This window comes from Ochotona princeps, chromosome 13, assembly GCF_030435755.1.
Source record: "Ochotona princeps isolate mOchPri1 chromosome 13, mOchPri1.hap1, whole genome shotgun sequence".
In the NCBI taxonomy this organism is placed as follows: domain Eukaryota; kingdom Metazoa; phylum Chordata; class Mammalia; order Lagomorpha; family Ochotonidae; genus Ochotona; species Ochotona princeps.
Genome location: NC_080844.1, coordinates 40,990,278 through 41,005,902, shown reverse-complemented (window position 1 = coordinate 41,005,902; position 15,625 = coordinate 40,990,278). Strand labels below are relative to the sequence as shown.

The following is a 15,625-nucleotide window of genomic DNA, read 5'->3' as shown; positions in this document are numbered from 1 at the left end:
AAAAAAAGAATCTTGACAGAATTTGAACTGTAATATTGCACCAAATCGTAGGAATCCACCATGGGGGGAGGGTACGGGGAAAGGTAGGGGGAATCCCAAAGCCCATGAAACTGCGTCACATAATGCAATGTAATTAATATAAAAAATAAATAAATCTAAAAAAAAATAAATAAATGAAGTGGCCTGCATGCCCCCTGTATGCATCTGGATCTGCTAGCCACTGCACAAGCATTAGGAACGAGTCATAATACATGAACTCCAAGGTCAGACCAAACACATCCTGTGATTTTCCCTGTGACCAGGGTCTGAGTCCAATAGTCTAATCAGATAGTTCCCTGAGAAAGCTTGCCTGGGGTGACCTCACATTTGACTGTTACTTGAACCAGCCAGTGCAGGGTGAAGTTCATTCTGTCACCTACACCAGCCAATGTACATATCGTTGGATGCAGCTACCTGGTCTTTTCCATCGCAAACCCATATCTCATGCAAACTAATAGATGCTGCAGCCTGGCCCAGTCAGCCCACCACACACCCAGTCCTCACACATATCAATGTGTCCTGCAGCCTAGTTCAGGTGAGCCCCAAAAGACCTGCACGTGACCTGACTCAGTCATGGTAATGGCATGTCCCAGTTTCTGCTGCAGCCTAGTGTGGGCAAGACCACATCTCCTTTGACACTTACGCATATCCATGGATGCTGGGAATTACTTCAGCCTAACCCACCCCACAGACTCAGACTTTATGCATACTAACAGCTGACATTGCCTTGTCCAGCCTGACCTACTCCTAACCCTGGTTGCCATGCTCACTAGAGGAGGGCCCAGCCAAGCAGGGGAACACACACAGTTTCCCTATCAGAGTATAGTGCGGTCCAGACTGACAGGACTCACACCCAGTCATGGCACTTGCCAGCTGGCAACGCAGACTGCCTCATCTGAACAACATCCATTCTGATTCTCATGCGAACCAGCAGGTGCTGCAGCCTAACCTAGTCTGGTTTACCCCAGAACGTCCAACCACAGTCTCAGGTCTCATGCTCAACAGTGGAAGCAGCAACCCAGCAAAGGAGGCCCCGACGTATCCACAATCTGGACAGCTTGCAGCCAAGGAATCTTGCATGGATCAGCCTATGGTCCAGTCTCAGAAGACCCACGTCAAGTCTCTGCATTCACAAGCATGTGCTACAGCCGGCTTGGCCCCACCCACCCACAATACTAGCTCTCACTGGTGGGTGCAGCATCCTTGCCCAGCCTGGCCCACCCACAGCCCTCATGTGAACTGGAAGATGTAGTGGTCCAAGCTGGCCTGAACTCTACCCTATTCCAACTTGCACTCATGCCAGTGTGTGGTGTGGATGACCCTCCCCACCTGGGCTCAGACTCAGCTCACACATTAGCCAATGAGTGCTACAGCCCAGACTGCTATAGCCTGTTTCCAGCCCTGGTTCTCATGCCCATCGGCAGGAGCTGTCCTTGCAAGAGAGTTCCCCAGTTGCCCCTATCAGGCCTGCTCCTAGCAATGGAACTCCTGTGTGCTGGAGACTGATGTGACCAGCACCCAGAACTGGCACTCATCAGTGGGTACAGAGGTCTAGCCTGACTCACCTGCACCCATTCTGGCTCTCACTCATGGGTGCTATAGCCTAGTCCAGCCTGGCCCACCCCTACACCTGGCTCTTGGCACTGCAGCCTACCCTGACCTGTCCCACACACATTCTGTCTCTTGTGAACACCAACAGATCCTGGAGCCCAGTCCAGTCTGGCCCAAACCAGACCCAACCCACAAGCATGCCATTGGATGCTACAGCCTTGTCCAGTCTCGTTTGTCATAGCCCCAGCTCTTGCAAACACCAGTGGGAATTGCAGTCCAGTAGGGCAGTCCTCAGAGTTCCCTTACCCGGCCTAACCCAGCCCTGGATCGTGCAAGTGCTGGCAGGTATTTGGACACAGACTGTCATGGCACACTCACATTATCAACTCATTCTGGAGGATACTGTAGCCCAGCCTATCCAGGCATGGTCCATACCCTGCCCTGGCTCTCATTTATGCCAGTAGGTGCTAAGACCTAGCCCTGCAAGACTCAAACCTAGATGTTAGTTGTTTCACTCCCCAAGTAGCTACATTGGCCAGAGGTGACAACTAAGCATATTTACCTAGCCTGACCCACCTCTAGCCCTGACTTCAATGTGCCCACATGAGAGCTTCAGACTAGTAGGGGAGTTCCCCAAGATGCCCAACCAAAATTAACCTCAACCCTGGATCTCATGCATGCCAGTGGGGACAGTGGTCCTACATGTCATTGTCTGTCCTCAGTCCTGCCCTTATGTGCACTAACAGATGCAGTAGCCTGGACTCAACTGGTCTACCACCAGGCCCCAGTCCCCATGAGTTTCACATGAGTCCTGTCAACTGAGTTCCATGGTCCAGCCTGGCATAGCCCATCACTGCAGCAGCTCTCTGCAGAAACCATCAGGTGCTGGTGGCTGCTATTGCCCAGCCTAGTGTTGAACACACTATGATCTGACATTTACTTTGGGGTGCTGTGACCTAGCCCTGCCAGGCATGCTCCCAACACCAGCTTTAATGAGCACCAACATGTGGTAGGTGATGCTAGTTAGTCCAGCCCAGGTTTCCCACCTGGATGAGTGCCTTGGCCTGACCCAAACATGACCTCCAGTTTACCCTCTCTAAACCACTCTATCTCATTACTGGCCTACTTGTGAGTGTAATGGCCCTGTCCATGGAAAACCCAAGAAATCATTCCTGGCAAACATGCTTTCAGCTGCTCCCACTCCAATGCTCCCACACTCCCTTCCCTGGGCAATCTGCTGCCAGCCTGCCATCACCTGCGGCTGTGGAGGCATGTCCCAGCCTGATTTCACTGCCTTCCCCCACTATCTTGAAAAGAAAGAAAACAGACAGAAAAAGAAAAATAAGAAAAGATAATAAGCAGTTATGCTGGCATATTGGAATAGTTAACACAAATTTGGCATTTACAAGGCCCAGAACGCAAGACAGCTATTGGCGTTTTATCTCCCAACAGTGTAACACTTACCTAGGTACAATAAACCAATGCAATATACTAGACCTGGGAATTCAAACTCTATTTTTCAGGACTGATAATCTATTTGAAGAGCAGAGTGACTGGCAGATGAAGAAAACAATGGATACTTTATTTTTTTTAATTTTGACTTTTTTTAATTGACACAGTTGCATTATGTGACACAGTTTCATAGGTACTGGGATTCCCCCCACTCCTCCCCAAACCCTCCCCCCGTGGTGGATCCTCCATCTTGTTGCATTACCACAGTTCAAGATCAGTTGAGATTCTTTCATTGCGAGCACATACCAAGCACAGAGACCAGCATCTTATTGTCCAGACAAATTCAACGGCTTGTTGGGGAGACCATCTCTGGTCTGAAAGTAGAGCCGGCAGAGTATCATCCCTATTAATTAAAAGCCCTGACATAACATCAGCAACAATTTGTAATGTTATGGAATTAATTGACATACTATTGAGTAACCAACATGTTGAAAAAAAATGCAAGTTCTTTACCACATCCTGTGACTCCTTCGTTGACATTTCAATTTTAGTTTATACACGACCGGGTTCTATACACCTTACAATAGCTATAGATTACTAATCAGCTGTCTCGTCTCTATTTTCATTATAGTACTTAGCATTATATAGCATTAATGCATAATTTTGCTGAACTTGCATTTTTTTTCTGGGTAGTCTACACTGGCTTATAACTCTAACAAGACATATGTCAGCAGTTTAGGTGCAAAACAGTTTTAGGAGGGGTGTGCAGAGAAATCTTCAATAACCTAGTGAGGAGTAACTAATCTTTGTGTCCCACCTAGTAAGGCATAAGTGTATCCACGCTGACGGTTTCCTGTCTGATTCCAAGCTTTCCTTGTTGTTCTCTATCTAGTCTAGAGTTTTGTTTATTTGTTTGCATGTTTTGAGGGGTTTCTGGAGCAATCCTGATGGCCATTGCGAGAGAGGGTGGGGACCCAAAGTCGGAACCAAGCAAGGACCAGAGAAAGCTCTCCTCCCTAGTCGTGAAGGAAGTTTACTGTGCTTCTGTTTCTGCGGACTGCTCAGGGCTCCTGGCTGTTGTTCCAATGACCTTGGATACTGCAAGGAAGGATTTGGATTTCTTTCATCCCATGTGGTGGATCCAAGTGGGAATGGATGACCTCAGAGTTCTTGGCCTCCAAAGGCACTCCAATTCCCCATGGTCTCCTTGGCAGTTGGGATGTAGTCCTTAGTGCTCATACTGATGGTCCTTGTTGAGAATTCATGAGTCTTCAGGGATGGGATACAAGCCTCCTCCTGTTCCTCCCTGCTCCACTCTGGGGTCCCCCCCTGCTCTGTGCACATGACCTCCTGTTAAGAGGTTGTCAGGACCGCTCTGATTTCCCCTTCTATGTCTTCGTAGTTTAACTATTGTCTAATGCTGATTCCAGACTGTTGTCTATGAGTTACCAGTTATGATCCTGGTAGGTTATATTTCGCATCTTCCTTACACATTCTAGGGAGATGGAAGATTTCTCTGCTCTCCCTCCCCACTGTGGGATAACATAGGTTATTAAAAGTATATTAGCTTTTACAGTTCTTTCATATAGATTGTAAGCAGTCTGACTTACATTGATTGTTGGTTCATTGGTTACTTCCAAAATATTTTATTGCATGTGACATAGGCTGATTGAGGTTGAGATAATATTACATTTTACATATACCGTTTTTCATATTAACTTCATATCATCTTAAATTAAGGCAAACATGTAGTATCTAACCTTTTGTGATTGGCTCATTTCCTTTAGCATTATGGTTTCCAGTTCGGCACATTGGCCACAAAGAACTGCATTTTGGGTTTTTTTAATACCTGAGTAGTATTCCATGGAGTAAATGAACCATAGCTTTCTTATCCAGTCTTCCGCTGATGGGCATTTCGGTTGCTTCCATGTTTTTGCAATTACTGATTGTGCTGCTATGAACATAGGAGTGCATGTTGGTTTCTCATGAAACAGGTGTTTTTGGATATATTCCTAGGAGTGCTATTGCTGGATCATATGATATGCAGATTTTGAGTTGTTTCAATATTCTCCATACTGATTTCCAAAGAGGCTGTACCAACCTGCAGCCCCACCAGCAGTGGAGCAGGGTTCCCTTTTCCCTGCAACCTCGCCAGCAAGTGTTGTTGGTGTTTTTTTGTATGTACGCCAATCTTACTGGCGTTAGGTGGTATCTCATTGATGTCTTAATTTGGATTTCCCTTATTGCTAGAGAACTTGAGCATTTTTTCATGTGTTTGCTTGCCATTTGGGTTTGTTCCTTTGTGAAATGTCTGCCCATTTTCCGTGCCCATTTCTTAAGTGGCTTCTTTGTTCTGGTATTTTGGTTGTTTTGGAGTTCTTTGTATATTCTGGAGATTAGCCCTCTATCTGCTATGTAGTGTGCGAAGATCTTCTTCCATTCTGTGGCTTGCTTTTTTACTTTGTTGATTGTTTCTCTAGCTGTACAGAAGCTTCTTAATTTGATGAAGTCCCATTTGTTTGTTTTGGTCTTGCTTGCTAGTGCTTTTGGAGTCCATTTTAGGAAGTAACGGCCTACACCTAAATGGATACTTTAAATTGCCCTTTGGTAATCTATTCAATATTCCCCTGTAGATTGACAGTTTCCCTTTTTCAGACAAATATCTAATACGTATAGATGACAAGGCGCTCATTTTCTATTTCACTTTCTGCATCTTTGTGCTGTCATTATAAGGACCAGCATGGTCTCCTGGGACTTGATTTTCTTTCATTTCTTATTCACATTATTTGCAAAAGAAAAAAATCTAAAAACTGATTTAACAGTTAATAATGGCTTTATTCTGGACACTTAGGAAAGATATGGTTTGAATTTTTCAATGCCAATCATCTCCCAAAACTTCACAGTGATAATGCATTAATAAATCAACATCAGGCATGGACTGAAACAAGTAGTCATCAATCCAGAAATTACAAGCTACCAAGAATAGCAAACAGACATTAATGAATGACCCAGAAAGCTTCCAGATGGAGACAAGATCTGGAGAACTGAGGACATGTCAGAGTACAGAACATGGAAAAAACCCATGCTGGGGGAAGAGGTCCAGGGTGCCTGCAAGAGGACAGCTGTAGGCCACAGCACAGCAGCAGCTGTGTGACCTGCCCTCTTTCTTTTCTAATATTTATTTTTTTATTACAAAGTCAGATATACAAAGAGGAGAAGAGACAGAGAGAAAGATCTTCTATCCGATGGTTCACTCCCCAAGTGACTGCAACAGCCGGTGCTGTGCCAATCCGAAGCCGGGAACCAGGAACTTCGTCCAGGTCTCCCACAGGGGTGCAGGTCCCTAAGCCTTGGTCCATCCTCGACTGCTTTCCAAAAAACAAGCAGGGAGCTGGATGGGGAAGTGGAGCAGCCGGGATTAGAACCGGCGTCCATATGGAATCCTGGCACGTTCAAGGCGAGGACTTTGGCCGCTAGGCCACAGTGCCGGGCCGACCTGCCCTCTTTAGACAGGAATGAAGCTGAGTTTGTAAAACCGGGGCACACGGCCTAACCCGCTAACAAGGGGACTGGTGTCAATCTCCTTTACATCAACATGAGGCTTCAGGGTAAAGTTCTGTAAGATGCTGGTCAGGAACAGAAACAGCTCCATGCGGGCCAGGGCCTCTCCCACACACACTCGCTTTCCTGAAAAAAACAAGCACAGAGGATTTTTCATCTAAACATTGAGTCTGAAATGATCAAAAGAAATATTCAGTAACTAAGTGGTTAATGACTGAATTGACAGGTATGTTTAAGACAGGCTAGCTGGGAGGGTAATGGGATATACACATGAAAAGAATAATGAACACTTGCTATTCAGATAGTCTCATGTAACATCTGTCATCTCTCACTCAACAAATGCTTATTGACTATCATTGCATGTGACATATTTAATTAAGTATTACCACAATATAACCACTCCAAGTTTATACAAAGTTTTAACAGACACATTATATGGACAGTGGGTTAAAGGAAGATGGGATGAAGAGAGCACATTCACACATGAACTTCAAAAAAGTTGGATCAAATGAAATGCAAAGTTTATTAAAGTTTAAGAACTATTAAAGCCATTAGAAACTTTCCACCTTATACATTTAATGAAGTATTAAAGACAAATCTAATGCATGAATAGCAAAAATTTGCTGAAAATAAACATTTTTAATTATGTTTTCTACTAGCTTAAATTAATGTACACATATCCATGCAAAGTTCAGGCAGAACTCTGGGTAGAGTACCCCACATCCTTGCCTTGCACACACTGTGATCCCATATGGGCAATGGTTCATATCCTGGTTGCCCGACTTCCTTTCTAAGCCCCTGCTTGTGGCCTGGGAAAAAGAAAGGATGGCGCAAAGCCCTGGCAACCAGCACCCACATGGAGAACCCAGAAGAAGCTTCTGGCCCTGGCTTCAGCTCAGCTCAGCTCAGCTCAGCTCCAGCCATTGCAGACACTGGAGGAGTGAACGAACAGACTGCAATTCATTCTCTCTGTGAATCTGACTTTCCAATAAATTAATAATAAACTTTTAAAATTCTGCAGAATATCAGACAGCTATTTTCCTTCCATCAGAACAGTGTAAAACTATATGTTCACACAGGATATGCTGTGTGAACATAAACCATAAATGATTCTCATATCCATACCCGAGAATGAGGTCCAAATGGCCGTGCTCGGTTGTGTTCAGTATCACTCCTTTGGGTCTAAGCATCCTCCACCCGGCTCTAGATGCAACCCTTCTGCATCAACCTTAGTCCACCCTGCATTTCCATGCTGTCCCACTGACCTAACAAGCTCTTCTCCTATGCTCCTTTTGGAACCTATGTCTCACGTCTCTGCCTCTTCATGGTGCAGTGAGCCCAAGTTCTCCCCCTAGGTCTCCTTTTCCTTCATAATCCACTGCATCATGAAACACAATGAATATCACTCCCTATTTCCTTATCTACACAGGTAAAATAAGAGTCCATTAGGAAGAGCTTGGACTTTGACATGTTGAAAGTACAATGGCAAATGAAAAGCATGGGAAACAAGAGAGGAAGAGATGGGGACTACATGTGTACACACACAATGCACACAGTGTACTGTGGAACAAAAACACCCAATGTAAATGACCCTGTGTGCTGGCACAAAACCTGCTCAGCGCTTTAGCAGGAGCCTTCACATTCCCAAGCCTTCCCTGGTCTACATCACTTGCACAGTTCTGACCTTGGAGCTGCAGGGAGAGCTCCATTCCTGAGCTTTGTTGTCTTGTACAAGTGTCCTGAATTCTCCTTTTCAGGTTATCAGCCGCCTCTGAGGCAGATCAGATTCCATCTCTCCAATTAGAAAATCATGGAACATGCATGAACAGAAAGTTGTTTTCCCTTTAGCCGCCTCAGCAGCCTGTGCTTTCCTTTCTCAAAGCACTCATCCTACTGGGATGCAATACTCTAGCTACTCACCTCTTTCCCTCATGTGAATGCAAGGGTCTTTACAGCATTTTATGCACTCTCAGATACCAACTCTCTACTGCTCCAGGACAATGCTGTAGCAGGGAAGGGTGCTTGTCCTATTCCCAAACACCCCATTTGTGCCAGTTTCCTGTTAATGTATCTGGTAAAGCAGCAGAAGTCCGTGGGACACTGCGGGCATGCATGTAATCGACTGATGGAGTTCCAGGCTGCTGGTTTGGGCCTGGCCCAGGCCTGACTCTAGACACGGCTTAGAGAACCAATAAGTGGAGGATCTGTCTCTATCCCCAGCAACCCCGCTCTATGTTTCTCCTCATCTGTAGCTTTGTCACTCTTACAAATTATTTTTTAAAAAAAGAACTTCTTAGACCTCAGTGGAAGTGAAAACCATCAGAGATGTACCTCAAACCAATCAGCACATGTACCATTCTTATGATCAATGACGAAAGTTTAGATGAGTCACATTTTAAGACAAACTTCAGTGTAAAGGCATATTTGCAGGAAGAATTCAACTAGCCTATATTACAGGTTTCTCAGTTTGGAAGAATGCCTCAGACACATCCCAAATTCTACTGATTGGATACTACTGTTATTAGCAAGAAAGACACACAGACACAAAGAGTGGGACTTCTGATCATGCACAAAGAGCACAAGTACCACCTCCCCAAGGCAAACCACCCACTGACTGCAAAACTCTATCCCATACCCTGTGTTCACATGGAAATAAATTCTTACCTGTTGAGAAAGGCATGAAGTAATCACTTCTCTTAAAGTTGCCACTCTTGTCCAGGAAGTGGCCAGGGTCAAACTCCTCTGGGTTGGGGAATTCTTTCTTGTCATGCAGCACAGAACTCAGAGATGGCACTATTGGTGTGCCCTGGATTAAACAGAGATACGGAATCCCGAAGAAGTCAAGGAATGGGAAGAAATGATAGACATCATTTTTAAATCTCTTTGATCCTGGTTTGGAGAAAACCCATGGGCAAAGGAATATTGTGTCATTTCAACAAAGCATGCAATAACCAGGATGAGCTGAAGCTCAAGAACAATGATTTCCATCCAATATTATTTGATGTACTGAGACTTGGGAAAACAGTGCCAGTCACTCCTCAGGCCATTCTGCATTCCAGCAAGCCTGCACTTGGGTGCCTGCCCTCACTTGCTGCTCTCATCCATTCTTCTATGCACTGCAGTTGACTATAGATAAAAATGATGTGCTGTATATCTTAATTTAAAGAAAATGAAAGAATTTCAATGTTTTCAAGTGTTTGAGGAGATACACAAGTTTAACCTAAAATTGTAAAATGAATGTGTGACAGCAAAGCCACATAAATATGACTACAAACACCCTGAGCAAATGTAGCAAATCCAGAGCAGCTGCATAGGAATCAGTACAAGATAATATGTAAGTGCTTCCTGCATTTATTGATAAAGACAGTCCTGAATAAATGGCTGTATTTATAGATGCAGAGAATCCACTTCATTCAACTGTATATTTATTCATCATAAGAAGGTAATAAGACAAAGGGGAGAAATCCCAGCTAGGATAAAAATCCACAAAACATATCATAGCCATTCTCATTAGACAGTGTTAAACCTCCACCTCTCCTAGAGCTCAACAATGCAACAAGGATGCCCACACTCATGACTTCTGCTAAACACAGTCCTAGAAATCACTCCAGGAAGTATTGCAATAAGGAGAAATGACAAGAAAGATATTGCAGCAGACTGAAGAACTCTACGCATGAAAAGTACACATGGACCCACAACTTTTTATTAATGACAAATGAATTGAAGATTACTACATATCATACAACATAAAATATAATTAGTTATATTTCCTTAGACCAGAAAAAAATGAATCTATTTTAAAAATTACTACAATCAACAGGCGAACATTTGCTCTCAAGGGAAAATTTTATCTGTGCAAGTCAGAGTAATGAAAATAGAACAACAGTGGTGAAAACTAAGTCATCTTCCAAACAAAGGGACATAAGTATGAGTTGGAAAAAATCTATGACCTGGAAAATTAATCTTATTTATTCCAAATTGATCTCAAAATGTAATACCACTCTGATTGAAATCCTAGAAGAGTGTTGGAAGTTGATAAGCAAATACATTTAACACTTACATGGAATTGCAAGCACCTAAAAGTAGTACACCTTTTATAAAAGTACAGAAAAAGTTTGTGTCCAGAAATCAAGATGTATAATGGAAGATTTTTGTTTTTAATATTCACTTGAATATGTTTGAAACATACTTACAGAAAGACAGTAAGAATAGTAAAGAAGGGCAAGAACAAAGGTGACAAGGAAAAAAGAGGAGCTTCTATCCACCTGTTCACTCCTCAAAGGCCACAGCAGCCAGAGCTGGGACAAACCTTGTGGTGCTGGGGCCCTAGGACTTGGGGCCCCTGCTACTGCTACGCCAGGCAGGATGTTGGAGCTCAAGTGGAGCAGCCATGACACCTGTTGCACATGTGAGCTGCTAAGAGACAGAGGATTCACTCACTATGCCACAACTCGGGGCCTTATGCAGTTGTTAATAGCTTTAAACCACAAACAGTACAAATCAATCTATTAAGACACCCCACTTAGGAGGCTCACACTACTCCAGGCTGAGCTAGTGCAAGACTGAAACCCTTCTCTGAGTTGAAGACTGTCAAGACATCAGACCTGTGGTGTAGGAAGAACTAACTTACCTGGGGGATGAGGTAGTTTCTGAATTTAACGTCACAGGTTGTTGTATGGGGCACAATAATAGGAATGAGGTCAATGTATCTCTGGATCTCGTGTACGACAGCGTCCGTGTAGGGCATGCGGCTCCTGTCCTGCATGCAGGGGCTCCGGTGTCTGCCAATCACACGCTCAATCTCCTCCTGCACTTTAGCTGAGAAGACACAAGAGAGGAATCAGGGACTAGGATCAGTACAACCTATGTCTCACAGCAGGTGAGGGCTGAGTGAAGCAGGAGGCAGGTGTCCAACAGCCCTGAAGATCAGAGTGCACGGAGACTCACAGAAAGCATCACTGTAGCAGACACAGGAGGTTCCTGGGAAATTCTTCCTCTGAGAAACTGGGCTTGGACTTGGACCATGTTCTATGCAAATACATTATCTTTTTCAGTGTAATGTACACACTTGTTTGATTAAAGTACTACATATAACTCATTCACTTGATGAAATACTAATTTAGATTAACTTTCAAATAAATCTTTTAAAAAACAAAAACCATGTTGACACTTGGGACATGGTAATCACTATATTTTTTAAAAGGAACAATATTTTTGTAGGACACTAATGAATAGTATTTGCAAATATAATATTTGTAAATAAAATTCTGTAAACAGATAGGGATGTAACAATGGATATGTGTGTGTTTAGAATGAGTTTATTTGCAACATGGACTCTTTCATTTGCGATCAGCAAATATGACTGGTTAAAACTACTGCAGGAGATTCTTCCAAATCTTCTGCACACATTTGTTTTGCTTTTGAGTACGATGCAATTATGCATATTTATGAAATACACTGTGATCATTTCGTACATGTATTTTGTAAATCAGGTTCATTCGCATTTCCATCACCAAATATTTTGTAAATTTCCAATTAACATTGTGTCATTACATGTATTTTGAGATATCAAATTTCCATATAGAGTATGTCCTGATCAAGACATTGTTCTCTTTGGTCATGACTTTAGGTTTGCAGTCTTCAACCTCCCCTCTTTCATTTGTATATAAAGACATAGTAAGTCCTCATGCACTGTACTCATTCATTGTGCCACACAACACCAGAACTTACCCCAACTGTCAAGTGGATTTGGTACCTGTTATAGCATAATATGATCTAGGTCTGTTCATTTTGCTCTAAATATACGATATTGGAGCCACCATTGCTGCTTACTGGGTTGAGGCCACCCCATGCAACATCAGCATTCTTTATGGACACCAACTTTTGTACAGGCTGGATTATTCCAACCTGTCCCCACTTCCCACCCCAGATCTAGCTCCTGCCTCATGGCTACCAGCTGGTCTGGCCCTGGATGCTACAGTGGAAGATAGCTAACTACATCCTTCTCTCTCTCTCTCTCGCTCTCTCTCTCTGGCTGTCTCTCTCTCTGGCTGTCTCTCTCTCTCCCTGGCTTTCTACTAAAGAAATGATTTTAGGGCCTGACAAAATTTCTCAATCAACTACTCATCCACTTTCAATGTCAGGTTCCCATATAGGCATCAGTTTATGTCATGGCAATTCCACTTCCCATCAAGTACCCTGACTGTGGCTGGGAAAATCAGTAGAAGATGGCACAAAGCCTCTCGACCCTGATCCTATTGTCAGACCCAAAAGAAGTTCCTGGCTCCTGGCTCTAATCTGCTCAGCTCCAGCCATTGCAGCCATTGGGGGACTGAAACAAGAAGAGGAAGATTTTTGTGTCTCCTTTTCTCTGTGTATCTACCTTTCCAATTATTATGTTTTGAAAAAATCTTTTAAAAATGGATCTCAAAAACAAAATTTAGCGTAAGTTGTACTATCTAAGCGAGGAAAACATTCCATTAAGTGTGAGTATGTGTGTAATATTTTATGAATGCACAAAATATCAAGGGGCATCAAGGAGGATTTCATGTCTAAAAGTTAGCTGTATCTTTAAGATGCTGAGTTGATCCCCTCTGAATATATACCTAAATAGGGAACATTGGGAACATAAAATGTTTATTTTAGATCTCTTAGAATCATATTCACATTTGTAAATAACGACTGTAGGTGCTGATATTATCTGTTTTAAATAATTTCTATTCTTACAGCCAGGAGACATGAGGACAGCTCTCTCCACCCCACATCAGACAGTGTGTCAAAGTGACCCACCTACAGACACGCATGCACACAGGCTCTTCCCTCACTCCGTTCCTCCACTGTTTCTGCTACATCAGTGTTCACCCTACACATCACTGTGGCTTAACAGTTCCTTGATTATGGACAACTAAGATCTCTTTTACTCCTTTGTATGTTCAAGCTTAAACTGTTGATTTCAATCCCCAGTTTCAGATACTAATGTAGAAGTCTCGCAAGTGCTATTGTGTATTTCAAGCAGCTAATATTAATTTTCTCATTACTGACAGCAGCAGGTAAACAGTCACTTCCCTTAGCCACAGCTGTCTCCCCTCACACACATATCATCCCCTGGCCCACTGTGAAGTGGTGCTTCCAGGTCTGTGTCCTACACCCTTCCTGGCCCTCCCAGCCTCCAGCATGAGCTCTCCTGGTTCCAGGACCCATGACTCCCTCTGCATGATTTCAGGTGCCTGCAACGAGACAGCCTCTAGGGTCTACTGCGAAAGGAAAGCAGAAAATGAACTGTGATTGCTAAGACTCAGAAACTAAGAAAGCAAGTCAAGAATTTTAATGCCATTCTCATCCTCAGTGTTTATATAGACTCTCATATACCCATTAGTCTCTGAATGAATTACTTTATGGTTTTCCTTGAATCCTGGTGTTCTGAAATGCCAGGATCCTGTGTTGGGTGGAAATGTTCATCTATTTAATTTAATGTAATTTACGGTGAGAACTTTCCTTGCAGATGGCAGCACCTGCAGGCCTTTCCACGGGTGCTTCCTTGCTCTGACGGCACTTAGGCTGGAGCTTCAATCTCACAGAACTGGGGATCTCATCATCTCCTCTATGTGGGTGAGACGAACAATCCAGGATTCACCAGGAAGGATTCTCAACTGTGATTGAGTTATCCTATGTTCGGTGGGTTTCAGAACAATATATATATATATATATATACATATATACATATATATAATGTAGATATGTAGATATACATACAGTGTGTATATATGTATATGTAAATTGTATATACAATGTATATACAATGTATACACATTGTACATGTGTATGTATATATGCATATGCATATGTAAATATGTATATACATATGTGTGTATTTAAATATGTATATGCATATGTATATGTATATGTATATACATATGTATATATACATTGTATATACACAAAGTGTATATATATACACATATATATATATGTAACCCGATAAATGGAAACAGAAGCTACTAAAGAACAGTAAATGCTTATTTAAAAAGAAAAAAGCATGGTTTGTAAAAGATAAACCTTTAGCAGAATTCATTTCTGGACTCAAGTTGCTAGGTTGATAAAAATTTAGTATTAAAAAAAAACTTCCGGTCTTGCAGTATGATGTCCCAGCATAAGAAAACTAAGTTGTCAGATTAACGAAAGATTTCTGTAAGACTAACAGCTATTCAAAGTGTTCTGCTCTCAGGGAAAAACCAGCAGGCAGTCCCAGGCCACTTCATGAAGCCTGTGCCTGTGACAAACCCCTCCGTGGAGCCCAGACACTGTTATGGGGTGCAGCCAGTGATAGCCAGTGGGCAAATGAAATTTGGCTGTGTTCTCTACCCTCTGTCCTGAAGGTGGGTCCTAACAGCCATGGAATGGTAATTGCATCCTCAACCACTTCCCCCACATCCTAAATGAGCCAGGATATTGGAAGTCCAATTAGTCTAGGTGTTTTTAGCTACTAGCCCAGTTCCTGTTCCTGTTCATCCTAACAAGCACTAATCAACTCCTTAGCCCACAACACTTAGGTATTCGCTCCTGCCCATCTGTGACTCACCTATCAACTGAGAGGGGACGGTATTGTGTTGTTGTGTAACCACTCCCCTCACAAGCACCTTTAAAAGGCCCATGAAGCAGGGGCTCTTTCTCTCTTTTTCTGGCCAGGTTTTTCCATTACTCTGGCACCTCGACTCTTGGCTGACCCGGGACAGGTAAACACCTGAGCATGGTCCCTGTGTACTGCTTAGAAGAGGCAACAGTTATAATAATGTTGTTTCTGGTCTGTGTACTATCTGGCGTTCCAGGAGGGGTGAGGCCTAGCAGTAGTAGAATGTGGGCAAAGAAGCCAGGGAAAGGTGAATGTCTGCAGCTTTGTAAGTGTGTCCAGGTTCTTTGTGAGTGTATCCAGGTTATTCGTTGCATGTCTCTTAGAATAACTTGTATTGTTGGGGAAGCTGGAACATAGGTTTTCAGCTTAATGGATGGACTTAAGGATAATGAC

General features: G+C 43.1%; 1 protein-coding gene across 1 annotated transcript in view; it reads right to left on the bottom strand.

Moving 5' to 3' along the window:
* Nucleotides 1-6,546: 6,546 nt before the first annotated feature.
* LOC101529516 (cytochrome P450 2C14-like) overlaps nt 6,547-15,625 on the bottom strand; it is a 116,338-nt gene continuing 107,259 nt past the window's right edge. The window contains exons 7-9 of the mRNA XM_058671988.1: nt 11,234-11,421; nt 9,268-9,409; nt 6,547-6,729 (exon numbers count right to left, since the gene is read on the bottom strand). Of these exons, the coding sequence (XP_058527971.1) occupies nt 6,548-6,729; nt 9,268-9,409; nt 11,234-11,421 (512 nt within the window). The 3' untranslated portion in view covers nt 6,547. The remainder of the gene's footprint in view (nt 6,730-9,267; nt 9,410-11,233; nt 11,422-15,625) is intronic.